Source organism: Equus przewalskii, chromosome 21, assembly GCF_037783145.1.
Source record: "Equus przewalskii isolate Varuska chromosome 21, EquPr2, whole genome shotgun sequence".
Lineage (NCBI taxonomy): Eukaryota > Metazoa > Chordata > Mammalia > Perissodactyla > Equidae > Equus > Equus przewalskii.
Genome location: NC_091851.1, coordinates 20856430 through 20877120, shown reverse-complemented (window position 1 = coordinate 20877120; position 20691 = coordinate 20856430). Strand labels below are relative to the sequence as shown.

Here is a 20691-nt window from a genome sequence, read left to right as displayed (position 1 = left end):
TGTAAAGATTTCACAACAGTGAGAGCACAAGGGAGGCTGATACAAACTTAGAAAAGAGTCTGATGATTCACACAGGCAGAGGAAAGATGCTCGCTCTATATTGTAAATTACGCAACAAGAAGAAGGTAAACACTGTTCAAACTGCTCTTGATACGTTTTCACAAATAAATAAAATACTTTCATTCTCAATGTTTCTCATGATTCAAGTGAAAGTAAACTAAATCAATATTAGTTTTTCTATTTTTTAATTTTCCTCTACATTTAAAACTGACACTAAGAGAGTTTCTAATGTTTGGGAAAAAATTTTAAAGGTCACACACAGCACAATCATTATTAGTTCCATTGAGTATTGAGGTCATTTTCCATGGTTTCAGTTTGCAGGGTCATTCTTACGGTCCTGCACTACCGTGCAAAGTGAGCACTGCCGTGTTTAGTATGTCAGATGGTAGTAAGTGCTAAGGAACCAGACCAATCAGGTCAAGAGGAATTGGAATGGCAGGTGAGAGAGAGGAACTGATATTTCAATTAAGGTGGTTTATGGAAGTTGACTTTACTGAAGTAACTTTTGAGCAGAATCTTGAAAGAAGCAGAGAGTGAACCAAGAGGGGATGTTGGCAGAAAGCAGAGGAGTGACATTCGCAAACAATTTCTGTGGTTGAAACAGGAAATCCAGTTAGAGACTATAGCGATGGTGCAGGAAGAGATGATGGTGGCTGGGACCAGGGAGTAGCGGTGGGTGAGACATGTGCAGATTATGGATCTATCTCAGTGGTGTGCAGGGGAAGGCTTGGACAGGCTCATGGGGACTGATGGTTACATTTTTAGGACTTTCACAAACTGTTTGTTAAACTGCTGGCAGCTTCAATTGGCCTCATTGGCAGTGTTTACACCACAGAAATTGGCAAGCACTAGAAATCAAGACTTTTTTTCTTTTGGAGAATCAATCGTTTAACATTTGCCATCTCACCACTACACATAAGCATGTTGAAGGTAGAATTGAAGATGGGATGTGGATAAAGAGAAATCAAAGATGACTCCATGGCATTTGGACTGACAGCATGTGGACCATGAGCAACAGGGCTGGGAAGGATGCAAGAGGATGGAAGAATTTAGAGTTTACATCACAGAGAGACGAGGGAAATGTTCTTTCTGGATTTGAGGAGTAGGATGTTTAGGCAACAGGGAAGGAAAATAGTTTTTCTTCTCAAAGTCAGGATCTGGTAGGGGGCTGGCCAGGTTGCACAGTGGTTAAATTCTCACACTCCACTTCGGGGACCTGGGGTTCACAGGTTCGGATCCTGGGCTTGGACCTATCCACTGCTCATCAGCGATCCACATACAAATAAAGGAAGATGGGCACAGATGATAGCTCAGGGACAAACTACCTCAGGAAAAAAAGAATCAAGAAGGATGTTCATTTGACCTCAAGAGACAGTAGAAAACCTCAACAAGGCTGGAGAATGAGGGGTAGGCAGGGATCTAGAAGATAGAATAACTCTTGATGCACGGACATGAGTGTGTAGTTCATGGCCAAGTCCCAAGGCGAGGGATGAGAGACATCCTGCTATGTGTAGATTTGACTTGTTTCTCACATTCCAGGAAGATGAGGAGTCAGTCCACAGAGCTAGTTGCCATGGCCCACGCTCAGGACCATATATGAAGACCCAACTCTGGGGGCATCTAGGACTGTGAGAACAAGCAGCAGGAGAGTGTGAGCAGGCAGGTCTCCAGGGAGGGGAGGCATCTGGAGCAGTCTTGGAAGGTTCTAGTCATCTTCTTTTCTTAGGCTGGGCTCTTCAGGGAAGAAAAGAAGCAACAGAGATTGAAGGCGGCAGGTATCACCAAAGGAAGGTAGGAGCTGTGGGAGAATGGCTACATTTAGTTATCTGCTCGATATTCAGTAAATGCTCTCTGTGTGCCTCCTATGTCCCCGGGGCTGTTCTCCTACTGGGATGCCTGTTGTGACAGGACAGGCCATGAGACATGATTCTGCCACCTCAGCTTTCCTCCCCAAGTCCTGGTCTCCCTTCCCTGTCCCTTCCACTCTGTCACTCAGAGGGTGACAGAGTGTTTTACAAGGGAACCGCCCACTCAGCTGCCCGTCATGCACACTTCATCTGCCCACTTCCTCCACAGAACCCCAAGACTCTGGGGAGACCCTTTGAAAACCCTAATCCAGCCCACCTCTTGCAGGACCCCACAAGGTTCCTGGGATTGAGAAACTCTTAGAGGATCCACGATAATCCTGAGTGTTGAGGGAGAGGTGTCCCCTGACCCTGTGTGACCTGTGGGCTGGCCCCTCTTGCTGACCTTCCCCTTTATGGAACAGACCTTGTCCTGCCCTCCCTGCCCCACAACTTACAGTCAGGCCCTCCGCTTCCTGTGGATGTAGATGGCAGAGACCACGATGGCCAGCAGCACCGTTATGCCTAGGAGGAGGACAACCAGAGGGCCAGTAGACAGCTCTAGGCCTGGAAAGCAAGGGACAAGAGGGGCAATTAGAGGAGCCACACAGGAGTCATTCCCAGGCCTCCACTGACTCCATCTGGGGACACCTAAGCCATCAGCATTCTGAAGCTTTTGAACCTGTGTCCTGCCCTGCAGAAATCAGGGTTCAGAGGTTCCTGATTCTCACTCACCCCCTTCTCAGGTTGCCTGGGTTGTTCCTTTTAAGGCAAGGGTGGAGAGAACTTGTCCTCAGTGACTCGTTAATTGTGGCACCTGGTTTACTTACTTGATCTTCATACTTCTATGGAGCAGGTATTATCTTCATTCTGATGAGGAAACTGAGGCTCAGAGAGTTTAGGAAGGGTCACAAGATTAGTGGGATTCACACCTAGGGAAATCCACTAGTGTTGTCCTATAGAATGACCCAGACAACTCATCTTTTGGACCAAGACAAGTCCAGTCTCTCAGGGTTATAAGAATGAATGTCTACACAGAATGTGAGTAGAGGGAGGACAGATTTCACAGTGGGTGAGAGAGCTACAAGGCTGCCCTCGTTCATACCAGGGCGAGGGTGGATGACCCCATGTTCTCAGGAGCTGAGGGAGCCCTCAGGTCTAGGAAATGGGGTCTCATGGTTGGGAGGGGCTTCAAACACCATACAGCCCTCTTTGACCCCACTGAGCACGGCAGCTGAAATTTTTCTGTTAGACACGGAATCTGGGGAAGCAAATTTTTGAGTTCTTGTATTTACAATGAGCAGTTTTACTTTGAAATAAGAAAGGTATTAAAATAATTTTTTCAAATAAAATTCTGCTTAAGGAAGGAGAGGAGACGTCACCCTCTTTTGCTCCTGGGGCTGTTGGAGGATGACAGTGCTTACTGACCGGCTCTCTGGGATTTTCTCTCAGGTGAAGGGAGCTGCACTGCCCAAGTTTGCACCTCCTTCTGGAGGGCAGCTCGCATCAGAAAGACTGGCTGAACTGGAGTATAGAGGCTCGGCCCTCTTCTCTCCATTGAGAACAGCTCTGAAAGACCCCCTGGCTGTACAGCTCTGTGAGACCGCTGAGTCTTTGTTGTGCCTGCTTTGTGGGTCAACAGCTCCCTCTCCCAGGCCTGCTCCTTCGCAAATGCATGTTGATCCTGGCAGCACTCCGCAATAAGCTTCTACATTCTCATCTCCTTTTCAGAGTCCGCTTCCCAGAGGACTGACCTAGGGGAGTTCATCTGGGAGTGCTCTGGAAAGTAAACTCTAGACGCAGATTTGGAGCTGGATCACTGGGCTGGCCAAGAGGACCCCAGCACTGTCAGGAAATGGAGCAGAGGGAGGCCTGGGCTTCCCCTCATGGTGCAAGTGTTCAAAGTTCACCAGTTGTGAACTGGGTGGGTATGACCAGAGGTAGGGAATACTTTGGGTCAAGCATTTGAAATTCAGTTGGGAAATGGTCATTATAAGGACTGTAGAATTGCATGGCTGTTGCTGGGGCATCAGTCCTTTGGAGAAAGACAAGGAAAATTAGAGAGATTAATCCCCTGTTAAAGGTTAAGTGTGAGAGCCAGAGGACTTCCTGGCAGCACTGCAGAGTCTTATCTCCTAGAGCCAGAGGGCAGAGGAAGAGGAGGATTGGGCCCAGGACATGATTATATTAGCAGAGCTGCAGAGGAGGTTGAATTCTCAACTTCACTGGGACTGCTCTGCCAGAATAGGGCCCTGATGGGAAAGGACAGACCCTGAGATGTGGGACAGGCACATATTGGACAAAGCACTCAGGAATCTTAGGTGACTTCTGCGCGCAGAGGACAATGCCCGCAGCACAGCTCCTTGTCTCCAAAACAGCCTCTCCAACCACAGGAAAACATAGAGGGAAAAGTACATTCTACATAAAACTGGATCTCAGTATCACTTGAAGAGAAAATCCTAGAACTACAAAATAACTGTGAGTTAATAAGAAATATCACCAAACCCTAGTGCACAATTGCTCAGTAGGCTGCCATCCCAGCCTCACCCAGCCACCAGGAAAAGCGACAGGGCAGCTAGCAGAGGAGCCTCAGAGTTATTGGGAAATCCCACCGCCAATATTAAATCTACCTTAAATTTGAAAATGTTGGAAATGTGTCCTCCAGGTTAGAGCACAGATCATAGGAAATGGTTTCAAAGTTTACCTGATTGAAGGGTTCTTTCTCACAGAATCCTCAGAATCTGTGAATATGTTACTTACATGATAAAAGGCATAGTCTTGGTGATTAAGTCAAGGATCTCAAGATGGAGACACCATCCTGGGTTATCGAGTGGAGCCAGTGTGATCACAAACATCCTCATAAGAGAAAGAGGGAGGCAGGAGAGTCGGAGAAGGAGATGTGAAGACAGAGTCAGAGGTCAGAGTGAGGGGTGCCCTTACCGAGGAATGTCGGCCTCCTTTAGGAGCTGGAAAAGGGGAGGACAGTGAGTCTCCCCTGGAGCCTCCAGAAGGAGCGCAGCCGTGAGCCCATTTTAGACTCCTGACCTCTGGAACCGTAAGGTCGTAAATTCATGCTCTTTAAAGCCACTAAAACTGTGGTGATTTGTTACAGCAGCAATAGGATCCTAATACAAGGAGGCTGGGACATATAAAGGACAGATGTGACTAAAGGGCTAGGCTCAATTTAAAGTGCATAACTTCTAGGGCAAAAAGGCAAAAAGAGAAGGGAAAAGTACTGTTTGGGAGTTGAGTAGCAAAGAAAAGAAGGAAATGGGGGGAGGGAAATTTAAGGTTCTGAAAGAGAAAGAGAACCAGAAAACCTCAGAGGTCTCAGAACCTTTCTCCCACTGTCAAAACCAACCAACCCAAACTCCATTGACACACCTGGGTTATGCTGTGCTGAGAGAAGAGAGAGCCATTAAGCTAGAAATATTGTAAAACACCCAAATACCATAAAAATGGACACAAAGATGTGCATCCTCACATCAGACCCATTGCACCCAGGACTGCAGTGGCTGGAGCCCTCAGACACCTGGGGAAGCCTGGGCATCCTGCAGCAGCAGGGTCACAGGAGAATCTTGCACTTTGCTCCAGCCCCCAACCTAGACAATCCAAAAACCATGTCCAGCCTCAGTACACTAGCAAGCCTTTCGTTCAGGCACACTGACAGCATCTGGAAGTAACAGCCCTTGTCTGAGCCCTTGCGAAGATGAACACTAAGGAGCAAACCCAGCTGGTCCAGACAGGATGGTGAAGACCCATCTCTCCCTGATCTCCCTGCTGACCCCACAAACGACATGAGGTACCAGCACAGGAGGACTCTGGAAGGGGGACGAGGAAGCAGACTGGATGGGCCCCTGAGGACTGGAGGGAGAACACAGTCCCTGGGGGTCTAATCCCCCCTCCCAACTGCCCAGCACAGGAGGAGACCAGGATGGCATTAGACAAAGGAGGAGTGTAAAATCAGTCATCACATTCCTGCCTCAAGAAATGAGAAAAGGAGGAACAAAATGAACCCAAAGCAGGAGGAAGCAAATAGCAAAGAGAAGAGAAGAAAAATCAATGAAATTGAAAACAGAGAAGCAGTAGAAAAAATTCCTGAAATGAAAAGCAGCTTCTTTGAAAGTATCTATAAAATTGAAAAACTTTTAGCAGGACTGATGATATAAAAAAAAAAGGAAAAGTGACACATTTCCAGCATCAGGAATGAAAGAGGAGGCATCGCTACGGACCCCGCAGACATCAGAAGGATAATGAGGGGAGACTGTGAGCAAGCCTACAGGCAGATGTGACAACCAGAGAAAACGGACCAAGTTCCTCAAAGAGCACAGCCTACCACAATGCACTCAACATGAAGTGAATAATTTGAATCGCCCTAAACATCAAGGAAACTAAATTCATAAATTAAAAACTCATGAAAAAGAATTCTCAAGACCCTGACAATTTCACAGGAATATTCTACCAAGCATTTATAGATGAAATGCTTTCATTAAACTTATAGATGAAATTAAACCAAGTTTGGTGCAAAAAAAACAGCTATAAAAGATATTTGGGAAAATGTGAGCATATGCTCCATCTTAGATGATATTAGGGAATTACTGTCAATTTTATGAAGTGTGTGACGGTATTTGTTTTGTAGAAAAACCAGTCTCCTTAATGATATGACCACACAATAGTGGGTCCACTTGCACGCAGTTGTGCATAAATGACAAGTTATTAGTGGACACAGTTATGCAACTCTGTCGTCTTTTGTGTTAAGGGAAATTGTCTTCCTTTCCCTATCTTTACTCTTCTTTCAGGCAGGGTCATGGACACTCGGTGCCCCAGAGTTGACCCAGCAGATGAGGACAACACCCTAGAGCAGATGGAAGGAATGTGGCCCATTGAAAGGTCTTCTGGAGTAAAGACTCCTGGAAACCTGACCTGACTCCCTCTTGACATTACCTGAGACAGAAATAGGACATAGTCTGTTCATAGAAAGGGGAACTCTGTAGGTCTTTGGACAATGCCCAGCTGAGGGCATTGGTCTCTTATTAGCACATATTTCCTGCACAGGCTGGTGGTCCCTGTTCTCAGGGACTCAGATTTACCTTGATTAGGTTAGCCCAATCTCCTGGTTTAACAGCAAAAAGTCTTCAACATCATCCCCCACCTTGGTCCCTGAGCCTCTTCTGTAAAACTCCAGATGCCCAGGGTGGTTGAAGCGGGAAAAGAGATCACAGATGAACTGGCATCTGCATATAGTAAATGTGCAGTGAGTGGTTGTGATTATTACTGGTACATTATCAGAAATCAGGGGACAATAGAGGCCGGTGGTGTGACCAGTCAGGGTCGACCAGATGCCTGGTACAGACTCACACCTCATGTCCTCAAGACTCTGCTTTCCAGAATTTCACAGAGTAGTAAGTGCAGAAAGCTGCTGGGGGGATATTACTAATGTGGATGGAAAAATTTAGGATGGAATAAAGACTAGGCAGAAGTTAGAAAGAAGAAGGAGGAGGGAGGCAGGCTGACATGGATGGTGACGTCATCATTGTCAGGTGAAGAAAGCAGGAGGCAGGATGCTATGAACAGGATAAGCTCCCTCCCTCCCTTCTTTCTTTACTGTGTGTTTATGTCAAACATCTATAAAGATATGCACCAAAGTCTTACCAGCACTGACTCTTGGAGGGTGGTATTTAGGGGAGGGGAGCTCAGTTCCAAACGGGACTTTATATTTATAGACTTCTAGATTATTCTATAATAAGCAATAATTGCTACTTTTAACATTTAAAGAAACCCAAAATTTAAAAAGAGCCACGTCAGTTGGAGTGGAGGGCTCACCAGGGGTTCTACCTGTGTCCTGCTCCTTCTGGTGGGCAGAGGCCTTCAGCGTATGCTGTTTGCTGATCGCCGGCTGTCCGTCACGCTCCACCTGGCAGGTGAGCACCACATCCTCCCTGTGGGTAGATGAGTTCACCAGCAGCCAGCTTGTCCAGTTAAACGTCCCATCCTTGTTCTCTATGAGGGTTGAGGCTGTTTCTGTTCGGGTCACGTTTCCATTCTCCAACCAGGTCAGCTTTAGGCGCGGAGGGTAGAACTTGTTCGCCTGGCAGGTGACGTTCACCAGGTTCCCTGCCATGGGATGTTGGGAAACCTCCAAGGTGGGCGGAACTGAAACAGCACAGGGCAGAAGCTCTGACCTTATGTAACAGACAGATCACAGAGGAGGGCTCCCTAACTGACCTGCCAGTACAGATGGGAATCACACAGGACAGTGCCAGGCATGCAGCAGGTGCTCAAACGGTGAAGGTACACTCTGCATATGAATGAATCACTAAGCACAGTGCCAGGCACACAGTAGGTGCTCAGGGGCTAGTAGCTCCCGTTAGGGTTACAATGAGTGAAATCAATAAGCACAGCCCTTGGCATGCAGTAGGAGATTAATAACGGTAGCGAAACATATAAAATCACCAAGCACATAGGGGCTGGGCTTAGAGTAGGTGCTCAGTAATTGCAGATGTTATTGGGAAAGTAGATGACATCACCTAGCACAGAGCTTGGCACATGGCAGGGGTCCACCTGGCAGACACCACTAATACATGAGTGAGTGACCAGCATATCCAGGTGCCTGGTGACTGGGAAGGACTGTCAGGAATTGGAATCAAGGTAATTCAGGCCTGGAGGAACCAGCAGCGGGAGGAGCTGGCTTGGGGGCTTGGGGGCAGGTGCGGGCTTGGTCTGGGGGTGAGAGGCATCTACCTCGGATGGTCTCAGACAAGTTGGCCATCCCACGAAGAGGAGGGACCCCCTGCAGGGTTATGTGGGCCACCTCACAGATGACCTAGGAGCAAACATCCCCCAGGGCCAGCAGCACGTGTGCTGTGCTGGAGATGCTGTAGGACACACTGTCTCCTTTTGGGTCCACATTGGTCTGGGAGATTGGGAGCTCATTGCCATTTTTGAACCATTTCAGGGTGATGTTTCTGGGGGAGAAGCCGTGGGACTCGCAGGTGAAGCTCCCTGTCTGCTTGGGCGGGGCCCTCTCCGTGGGGCCTGAAAGCACGGTGGGGGGAGTGGGGGGAAGGTGGGTAGAGCATTTGGCTACAAAAGGAGCATTTGTAAACAATAAACATAACTGTGACTATATCACTGATCATAAGTGTGTGACACTGTTAAGAAAATTCACAGGCATTACTTTTCACTCCTCCTATTAGTGCTGGGAGGGCGGGTCATCCTCATCTTACAGAGGAGGAAAATAGGCTCCAGAGGTGGACTCTGATTAAGGGGCAGGGGCATGGAATTTCAGGCCTGAGTTCATGGTCCACCTCTTGCTGTGCCAGGTGGATTCCCACCAATCTGGGCACAGGAACACAATTACTAGTGGGTCTCACTCTGTATTAACTGTTGCTGGCTGGCCTCTCCTGGAAACCTTACTCACTTCAGAGAAAGCGTTTACAGGAGTAAATGCATGTGAGCAGTGGCACAGCGGGACCACCATGAAACCTGGAACCAGGCTGCCAGGTGGATGAGAGGAGTGGCTGGGGCACATCCCAGCTCCTCCTCTGTGAGATGGGGCAGCTGGCATTTCTCCTTGCCGGGTTACAGTGAGGGTTAAATCAGGCAGTGGAAGCATTTTTGCTTTCAGTAAAACAGAAGATGCTTCACAAAAATAAACAAACATAGATGTATCTTTAACCTAGACTTAATTCATATCCAGAGCTCTCCCTGCAGGTTTTTATGAATTTACTCCATAGTTTTCTTTCTTTCTACAAATGATCCAGCAGGGTCCAACTGTGCCAATGCCTAAATTTGAAAGAGTAGGGGTGACAGGATGTTTTTCTGAATCTGGATTCTTCTTTCGTGTCAGTTTTGGGTTGATAACAAAGATCACCAAAGCTGAGAAAGCCAAAGGCGGTTAATCTCTTAATTGTTGTTAAGTCAGAAGAGACACAGACACAGGCCTATGGAGCAGTGACCTGAAACACACACATATTCAGTGAGACAAAAGTGAGGGCAGCCTCTCCCTGTAAACGGGTCCTATAGAGTGTCTCCAAACTGTCAATTATTACCCAACACCTTCTGCAAGAGTCACAAATATTTGCCTTTGTGAATAATAAACTTGCTCCCTAAAACTTGTTAAACATTTTGAGGACATATTAAGGAGCTGTCACTTGAATAAGTCAAATCATAAAAACACCAGCAGCTCTGATGCCCCAAGACAGATGAGATGCTGTGATCCATCACCTTTTGTGGAGAGCATCTTGGGAGGCTGAGCCTGCCTGTTCCCTCTGGGCCCCTCAGCTCCTTAATCCACTCGCCAGTCCCTTGAGGGAGGCCCGACTATGGTCCCATTTATGGGATGATGCTCAGAGAGGAACAGGGCTGGCCGAGGGCGCACAGCAGGTAAAGGGCAGAGCGCATCTCACCACACACACGGCTGATTCATTTTAGCGTCTCTGTTTTTCATCCTGAGCCTCAGTGTCTGTTTCTCTACAAAGTGGATCAAGACACCACCCTAGAGATGGGGGAGGATGTGTGTAAAACCCAGAGCCTGGTGTATAGTAGGTGCTTAATAAATAGCACCTGTGATTGTTATCATACGATGTGGTCATGTCTGGTTCTGAAATAACCTACTAGTTCTAGGTAAAACAAAAGCTTTGCAGAAACACCAAGAAAAGTCTTGCACCCTGCTCGTGAAGCTGCCATGAAAAGCTCAGTAGAAACCCCTGATATATGATTCTCTCCCTCTTTCTTTAGTGATCCCCTCAGGAAACAAATTTGGCGAACTGGCTTTCAAAACACACAGGCAATCACAGGCGTTTCCTGCAGATCAGCTCTTTACAGAAAACTGAGCATCTGAAAGGCTGGAGGACCGATTTCCGCAGGGCCGTCTTGGTGGGTGGAGGCAGGGGACGCTGCGAACTGAGCAGGAGTGTTTGCAGGGATCCCAGCCTGTGAGACACGTGTGTTTAGAGATGGGAAGGTTTCCCCAGCGATGAAGATCGGATTTGAACGGGGTGTCTGGGCTGCCCGTCCTCGGGGTGGAGAGGGCAGGAAGCTGCTCTCAGCCCCAGGAGCGCCTGGGAGGGGTCCTGACACTCCACTCGGCCTTATGTTCTTGGGCTCCGAAGAGCTGTCAGGGGCACCTGCTATTCTGAGGCACCCACAGCCCAGAAGCTGCTCTCGCAGCCCCTGCGGCAGGGGGAGCCACTGTTGTCAGGGGAAGAAATACAGCTTTTCCTCTGTGACCTCAGAGAACATCTAGCTCAGGGCTTCTCTGTCCTGGCTGTGCGTCGGAAAACTCTGAACTAGTTACAAACTTCAGCTGCCCAGGCCCATGTCTGATCAACTAAGGCAGAATTTTCAGGGTGGAGCAGGAGCTGGGGATGTTTGTCAACATTTCCCAGGTTTTTCTAATGAGCAGCCAAGGTTGAAAGGCACCCAACCCCAGCCCCCAAACCCTGTTTGTTCTTGAGACCTAGAGAGGAAAGTGATCCTCCAAGGTCCCACGGCTTCACACATCACAGGTCACACTGATGGAACATTACTACACACCAGGCACTGCTCTGAGCACCGTGAGTATTCCTCCTTCAGCCTGGCTGCTCTGTCAGGTCGGTACCATCACTGACAGATGAGGACACTCAGGCCCAATATGGGGAGTGATACTGTCAGAGGTCACAGAGCTGGGAACTGGCAGAGCTGAGATGTGAGCCCAGGCAGATGAACTCGGCCCATGCTCTCAAGCATCGCACACTGATGCTCTGTGACACCCAACACCACCACATGGCGGGCTTTCTAGAAGTCTTCTCCAAACTCACAGACCCCTCGTTGGTGGCTGTGATTACCCCACTTCACAGATGGGGAGACTGAGGACTCAGGGAAGCTGACTCGTCCAAGAACACACAGTTCTGGGGTGAGAACACCCATTGCTCACCAAGGGTCTGGTCTTCTCTCCAGGCTCCTGTATCACTCATCGCATCCTGCAGAGGCTGTGTGATCATCCACCTTCTACAGGGGAGGACACTGAGGCCCAGCAGAGGGCACTGGGTCCCAGCCTTGACGTCACACCTCTATTTGGGGGTGATGCTCTGTGCTGGCTGATTTACACAGAGCGCCTCAGATCCTTTCAACTCTCCTAACAGGAATCCAGGATTATCCCCATTTTACAGTTGGGGAAACTGAGGCTGAGAGAAATGAAGGGACTGTCTCCTCCCCCAACTGCATCCCAGGGGGAATCCTCTGTGAACCCCAAGGTTTCATGTCCATCACAGGGCAAGTGCCCACCTCCCTGAGCCCCCATGCTGACCCTCCCTCTCCCTCTGGGATTCCTGACTTCAAGCATTCACACGGAAGAGTCCCTTCAGAGTGCCCAGGCCAGTGACCCTGCAGCAATAAAGGGAGGACACGGGCTCCTGACAGCTGGTCTAAATGTGACCTTGCTCTCGCAGGGCCCCCGCACCCCTAGGAACTGCCTCCTCCTCGTCCTCAGTCTGCAGAGTCAGGAACGGGCTGCACAGTGTTGCTGGGAGTGCGGGCCCCTCTCTGCTCGTCCACACGGCCCTTCCCAGAGCTGCTCCTGCAGGCTGCTCAGTGAAGGAGCAACATCACCACACTGGGGGAGACTCCTGAGTGCTGTGATATATGCTGAGCCCGGTGTTTTAGGAACAGGCTCAGCCCATCATGAGACACCTGCAGGATCTGTCTGACCTGGGGGTGGAAAGCTAACCCGTACTTCCCACATAGGACTTTAAAAAAAAACCGTGTATAGCTGAAGAACAGAGCAATGCGAGATTTTGAGGAGAGGGTTGGAGCTTTCTCCACACTGCGACAAGCACAACGGGGTGCTGCAGAGCAGGGCTGTGAGTCAGGCTGCTGGGAGTTCAGCCTTGGCTCCCCTGCCTGCTCAGGTCAGGTCCCCTCTCTGAGCCTCAGTGTCCTCCTCTGTTAAAGAGCTACAGCTGGCCCCTCCCTCACAGCACTGGTTCTAAGAGTAAGTGCTGTGATGGAGACACAGGTGTGGCCCACTGCTGCTGCCTGTCCCCTCTGCCTCCCTCCTTTCTCATCCAGGGCATCATCAGGGCAGCGGCTTGGGGAAGAGGAGTGAGCCCTCTACTAGGAGGCAGCAGGTCTGAGTGGCGGTGCAGCCACTTACTAGCTGGGATCATCTAGGGAAGGGAGACAGCTTTGGGAACTTCAGCAATATCTGCAAAATCAGGATAAAGCCAGCTTCCCTGTCTATATCTGGGGTGTTGGGAATACGAGGGAAATCTTTCAATACACGCAACAAATTAAAATACACCCTCTGACCTACAATTCCCCCTCCAGTGGCATCTCCTACCTGAATAGGTGGTGCATGGACAAGGTTATCCTCTGCAGGGCTGTTTTAATAGCCAAGGTTGGGAACAACTTATATCCATGGACAGAAGACTAAAACACAAAGGATGCGATCTCCACACAAGGGAGTGTTATGCAGCTGTTGAAACACTGGGCAGCTCTGGGTGCTGGTATGGAATGCTTGACCGGGGATGCCGTGGCTGAAGTTTCAGAGAGGTTCCTAATTAACTCGGGCCTCAGGTCTGAATGAGGGGCGTTCTGAACCTTTGTGAAACTGATGGAAAGGAGAAGACTGGCTCCCTGTTCTGCTGTTTGCTGCAAGGACTTTTTATTCACGCCTACTACGCACCAGGCACTTTGAAAGAAAGAGTGTCCAGCGATGGGCAAGATGGAAAGATGGAGTCTGCCTGAATCAGATCAGCTTCTGGAAAGATCCTTTCATTCACTGGAAATGTGACCATGGGCTAAGTCCTCCATCACCTCTTGGCCTGAGGCTCCCCATCTCTACATGGAGGTTGGGCTGGATGGGTCTAAACGCCCTTCCTGCACTGACATTCTGGAATTCAGGATCCTGGGCCTCTGGCAGAAACCCTAGATGAGCATCTTTGCTGCCTCAGCAAGGAAGCCCTAAGTCACTCACATGGGAAACCTGTTCCCTGGGTGAGGGACATTCTGAGACGACCCAGCTCTGCCCAGAGCCTTCAGTGACTGTGTGAGTTGGTCCCTGAATCATGAATGTTTTATGGACAGACACACAGCAGACACCCAACGTGTGCATCTCCTCCAGCCAGGCTGTCAGAATAAAGAGTGAGTCTGTGCCTCTTAGGGATTCTTAGTGTGATATTTCTGAAGATGAAATGAAGAATCATACGTTCTCCCCTCCGTGCCCTGCGAGGATTTCTCCTCACAGAAAGGGAAGAGAACGTGAGCTTCTTGGGCAAAAAGTCTTCACTTGCTGTGTCCGCTGCTGCTTCCCCAGCACCCAGAGCACAGCCTGGCACACAGTAGGTGCTCAGTAAGTGCTGAGTAAAGGGAGACTCAGCCACAGTGAGGGGCACTCTCTGGAGCCAGGGCGAGGTCTGTTCTTGTGACTGGGCGGGTCACTCAGACTTTCAGTTCCCTCGTCCCTGGATCCAAAGGGCTGGACAGGATTGGAAAAGGCAAGAGCTGTGGAGCCAGGCAGATGGTGGTTCCAGACTCTTCCTGCATTTACCAGCTTTGGGGCCTTGAGCAACTCGCACGACCTCTCCAGGCCTCAAGTTCCCTGATCTATAGAAGAGGGTGAAATCAGATCATGAGTATAGACACCCACTGCCACGCCTGATTCTTGTTGTTACTCAAAGAATGGAGGGCGTTGTTTTTGACATGTTGTCACACACCAGGGGACAAAGGAGGCCCACTCTGTACTCACCACTCACGGTGAGCTGGGTGCCTGGTCCAGACTTAAAATCCTTGTCAAGTTTCCCCTTCTGGAACTTCACACAATAGTAGATACCAGTGTCTGCTGGGGTGATGTTTCTGATGCGGATGGAAAAGTTCCTGTTGTTTTTCTTTGTGTGGTCTGAAACAGTTGTCACTCGGGGGAAGGGGCCTCCTTTGAAATTGTAGATTAACTTCCGGCCTGGCCCTTTCCCCCTGAACCACTGGACGGGCCCCTCGGGGTTCAGGGAGGTCATAGTGCAGCGCAGAGTGGCCGTCTCTCCAGCTGCGACCGACACTGACTTGTCAGGCTGATTCACCTGCAGCTCCTCACCTGCTGCTCCTGGGGGGAAACAAACATTATTTATTCATCCTTCCGTGATCCTGCAGTTTTCTCAAGTGTTTTTCATTAACAGCTCTCCCTGACTGAGTGCACACCGTGAGCCAGCCTTGAGCTCAGCACATTGCATGGACACCACGTGTAACCCTCATAACAAGGCTAGAGGTGAGACTACCACAAATGAGTAACCAAGGCACAGAGAGGTTAAGTAACGTGGTAGAGAGTGGGTGTGAGTGCCTGAGCCCTCTCTGGGGCTCTCAAGCTTCACCAAATACTTTCGGCTGTCCACTTTCTTTTTCTTTTAAGATTTTATTTTTCCTTTTTCTCCCAAAGCCCCCCGGTACATAGTGGTGTAGTTATAGCCGTCGGTCCTTCTAGTTATGGCATGTGTGATGCTGCACTAGCGTGGCCTGATGAGCCGTGCCATGTCTTCGCCCAGGATTTGGACCAGCGAAACCCTGGGCCGCTGAAGCAGAGCGTGCAAGCCCAACCAGTTGGCCACAGGGCCGGTCTGTCTATTTTTTTTTTAAAGATTTTACAGGCTGTCCACTTTTTTGCCTCACAGCATGTTGCATTTCTGGACCTTTGCATTGAGTGGGATCATGAGACTTTCTAACTAATTAATTAATTATATTTTATTTTTAATTAATTTGTTTTGAGGAATATTAGCCCAGAGCTATCATCCGCCGCCAATCCTCCTCTTTTTGCTGAGGAAGATTGGCCCTAGCTGACATCTGTGCTCATCTTCCTCTGCTTTATGTGTGGGACACCTGTCATAGAATGGCTTGATGAGCGGTGCAAGGTCCATACCCAGGATCCGAACTGCTGAATACTCAGGCTGATGAAGCGGAGCATGTGAATTTAACTAACGCCACCGGGCCAGTCCCTCATGAGACTATTTTAGACCATTGAATTACAAGCAAAAGTGATGAAGAAATTTTGTGGGATAAGCATTCAACTGCAAGAACCTCTATGCATCAAGTTCCCTCTTATGCAGAGGTCCACATGCTCATGATGCCTCTGCTCCATCAGCCTGGATCATTGATTGAGTGATGAGCAGAGCTCCCAACACACAAATGAACAGGTGGTTTAATTAAGAAGTAAAACATTGTTTCAAGTTCCTGGGATTTTTTAATCCATAACATAATCATTTTATATTAGTTCCCTAATCCTGCTGTGTAACCAATTACCCAAAACTTAGTAGCTTAAAACAACAGAAATTTATCATCTTATACTTTTGGAGGTCGAAGTCCACAAATTGGGGTTACAGGGATGAAATCAAGGTGTCAGCCAAACTTCATCTCTTCTGGAGCTTCTCTTCCTTGTGCTTCCAAATTCTAGAGGCTGCCCACGTTCCATGCCATCATGGTTCCCATCTTCCTGCCACTCCAGCCTCTTCCTTCCATTGTCACTTGTTCTTCTCTACCTTTGACTTTCCTCCCTCCTTCTTAGGAGAACCCTTGTGATCCAATTGGGCCAACTTTGAAAATCTAGGATAATCTCCCCATATCAAGAGTCTTAACTTAATCACTTCTGCAAAATGCCACACAAAGTAAAAATATTCACAGATTCTGGGTATTATGAAATGGACCACTTTGGGGGGCCACTGTTTTGTCCACCACACAGATTTCTGCTGACTATTTCGGAAAACAGTTTCCATAACAAAAACCTATGTAAATGGCATTGACACACAGGTTGAATGACAAGGCAACATATTGGAATCTGATAGAAGGGCAATTCAAGCAGTGCACTGATGAAACAGTAACTAAAATAAAACTAGAAATCAATAAGAGAAGGAGAACTGGAATATTCACAAATACGAAGAAATCAAACAACCCACTCTTAAAGAAAATCCATAGCCAAAGAAGAAATCACAAGGAAAGTAGAGAATACCTTGGGACAGATGAAAACAAAACCACAACGTGCCAAAACTTATGAGATGCATTGAAAGCAGTGCTAGAGGGAAATTGATAGCTGTAGAGGATACATTAAAGAAGAAGAAAGACCATAAATCAATAGTTCAACTATATAGCTTAAGAAATTAGAAAAAGACGAGCAAAATCAACTCAGAGCTAGTGAAAGGAAGGAAAAAACAAGGGTTAGTGCAGAGCCTGATAAAATATGAATAACAGCAGAGAAAATTAATTCACCAATGCACTACAGGCTCATAGATCAGCTCCTGGCACATAGTAGGGACCCAGGAAATGTTTGTATGATGTGTGAACTGCCCAATGTGACACCTGCCTCAAACCCTGAAGTCTATCTTAAGTGGGTGATCTCTATGGAAACTTTGTCAGATTCTGAGTTTCCCATGGGGGTGACTTCATGAAAAACAGAAGGAAATTGCATATACGCAAGACGCAGAAAGGCCAGTGGGAGAAAACGACAAACCCGCTTTCCCACAGCACCTTTCCCCACAGCCAGTGGCAGAAGCTGCAGAAATCTCATGGGATGGAGGTGGGGTAATGGTTAAATCTGCGAGCTCTGGATCAGTTGCCTGAGTTCAGATCATGGCTCCACCATTGACCCTTGAGCGACCCTGAACTCTCTGTGCTCCTGTTTTCTCATCTGTAAGGTAGAGGGGACCATAGAATCTACCTTGGATATAATGATCTCATGAGGTAACAGCTGTAGGCGTTTCCAACAGCGTCTGGACATGGGGAGAGTACAGGAAACTGAAAAGTGATTACTCATTAGATTCCTGAGGGATGGAGTCTTCAGCTGACATTAGATGATATGGATATGGACATGGATATAATTTAGACACAGATCAGATAGGCAGGAGTCTCTGTATCTCTGTCCTCCTCTCTCCCCCTCCCCTCTCTCCAGCATGGAATAGAGACTCCAAGATAGTAACGCATGAGTTTGCTTCTCTGAGGAGTGTGGGGAGCATAAGGATAAATTTAGAGAAGCAGGTGGGATGTTGGCTGAGACAGAAAGTTAAATGTCTGTTCAATGTGCATTGCATGTAGACTGAAAATGATATGAAGAAAGCAATAAGGAAAGTCTTTTCGAAAATCCCGTGTGTGTGTACAATTCCTCACACTCACTCATATAGACACAGACACACATGAATACATGCGTTCACAAATAGACACAAAAGTGTGGCCTAGCATGCTGGCAGAGAAGATTGTTTTGAGGATTAAATTAACTTATAATTCATATCAAAAGCTCGGTAAAAACAATTGGCACAGAGGAATCACCCAACACATGATTAACACAGGTCTGTGAGCACACACAGCAGAAGTGGACTCTGCTGACCTCACAGTGCCATGATGCTGATGACTATTATTCTGTTAGCTCCTCTGTGCTTTCTGATTTCTCTACAGTTAGCGTGGTCTGAGAAGCTGAGCAACATAACAGGGTTAAAGGAAAGAACTCTGGACCCGGTTGACCCGTCCTTGAATCCGGGCTGCTCCACGGCCTTAACACACACAGTTCTCCTTGCTGCTGTTTGAAGCATCATCTGTTTTGACGCCTCTGGCAACCAGCTGCAGCTGATGGATCCACAGAGAAAACACTCAGATCCCTGATTTCCTGCTCTCAGATGACGCCCAGTCCTGGTCCTCCCGTGGTAGCTCTGGGTGGTGTACCCGGGTTTACCTGGAGGCCCTAAAAGCCCAGCGGCAGAGGGAGGGGATTCTACCCCAAGGAATGCTCACCTGTGAGTCCCAGCAGCAGAGTCAGCAGCAGGCAAGGAGGAGGGCGGTGGGGCCGGGAGGCAGGGCCGGGCATCTTGGAGGCCTGAGGAGCTGCTCTGTCACAGTGTGTGTGCTGGGGAGAACCCTCACTTCTGTGCTCTGTGGAGGTGAGAGATGGCCCACCTCCCGTGACATGAGAGGAAGTGCCTATGATGGCGTGACATGATTGTGGCAGTAACTCACTCTTAGATTCTACACAGTTCCTGCTTCTGGAGTGTGAGATAGGAGTCAGGCAGAGAAGGCGGCTAAAAGATGAGGAGTCACTCATCTTACATTTTCAGAGAGACTAGGACAGGCGTAGAAGAAATAATGCATCCTTCCTTCCTGGGCCTCTCCTCTCTCCACTGGGCCCTTCAACCCATCTTGAGGTCTTCAAGGAGATTCCCCATTTGCGAGTCCCAGGCTAGGAAGGATCTATGGTTACAGGCTGTGTCCCAAACTCCCAAGCCCAAGATCCTAGGATGTGGCCGGTTGTGGGCTCTTTCTGCACCAGCCTCAACTGAGAGCTACTCAGCTGGAGGAAGGAAGAAGGTTTGCCATTTTCTGCTCAGCTTTGGGATGGAACCAGGTCTGTTCCTGAAATGACTCCCTGTTCCAACCCTTTATTGGTGTAACTGGTGAAAGTTAGCCCAAATGCACGGTGCAGTGTGGACCTCAGAACTTGCATGTGCCTGCAGCCAACAGAGGGAGTCCTTTCCTGACTTCTTGCAGGAGAGCAAGTGGGTCACATGACCCAGCAATTAATCTTTCAGGCATTTATCTCAAAGAAATGAAAACTCATGTCCACACAAAAAGCTGTGCACAAATGTTTATAGCAGCTTCTTTGTAATAGAAAACTAGGATCAACTCAAATGTTCAATAATAAGTGAGTAGTTAAATGAACTGTCTTGCATCCGTTACAAAGAAACACGACTCAAAAATAAAAAGGAGTAAATTATTTATATGTGCAACAACTCGTAAGTTTCTCAAAGGCATTATGTTGAGTGAACAAAGTCAATCTCAAAATGTCACATACTGTAAGATTCTACTTATTTAACATTCTTGAAATTATAGAGATAGAGAACAGATTGGCATTTTCCAGAGATCTGGTACGGCGGGGATGGGTGTCACTCTAAAGGGCCAGCACAAGGAGGACCTTGTGGTCATGGAATTGCTCTGCATCCTGAGATGGTGGTGGTCACACAAACACACACATGAGAGGCCCAACCTAAGCAAAAGCTGGGAATGTTACAAGATTCAGCCACAAATAACAATCTCATAGTCATTGTAACATAGACATTGATTAGTAAGTTATCCAAGATTGTAGTATAATTAGATTCGAGTGATGGGGAATAGAAAGTGTGCATGTGTGGTTTGAGGTCAGGAGTAACAGAACATTGTATCCCCACCTTCTATAGTGTGAAGTCAGTAAATAACATCTAAGAGTGAGAAATCAAGAAGTAGCGATATAAGCAGGCTGTATGCAATATGGTAGTAAAATCTAGAATAAACAGTTAAAAGAGTCGAGAATAGTTGCCTCTGGGAGGTGGATAATGATGGGAGGTTAGGGAGACTCCAGTTTCCATGTGTAGAACTCAGTAGAATATTTAACTCTTTTAAACCATGTGCATATGTAACTTTGATAAAGGGAGAAACTAATTTTAGATAATTAGATTAGTGTTCTCAGAGGTACACAGAAAAAGAATGCTCATACTATTAGAATTAGTACGAGAGTTTTATAAGATTGATGCTTAAAACTCAATGACAATCCTATACAGTATTCAAAATCCGATGAAAACAGTATAAACACTTTTAAAGATTCCACAAACTAGAAAGCATTATAGATAGCTCTAAGTAGGGACGCATGAGGGGAAACCTGTAAACCTGTGAATCAAAGGTCATAAAGGAGAACCTAAATAAATAGAAGTGTCTGTGAATGGGAATCCTCAATATTAGAAAGATGTCAGTTTGCCTGAATATATATATAAACTCAATGCAATCAAATAGTAATTATGAAAGGGTTTCAGGAAAC

At 47.7% G+C, this 20691-nt stretch overlaps 1 protein-coding gene across 1 annotated transcript; it reads right to left on the bottom strand.

Moving 5' to 3' along the window:
* Positions 1–232: 232 nt before the first annotated feature.
* Positions 233–18771, bottom strand: LOC103567262 (signal-regulatory protein beta-1-like). Its single transcript, XM_008543901.2, is given in 7 exon segments — positions 233–1858; positions 2363–2471; positions 7728–8057; positions 8646–8950; positions 9458–9476; positions 14635–14982; positions 18642–18771. Coding segments are annotated over 6 exon segments (1182 nt in total). The 5' UTR covers positions 18715–18771; the 3' UTR covers positions 233–1858; positions 2363–2364.
* Positions 18772–20691: the final 1920 nt, after the last annotated feature.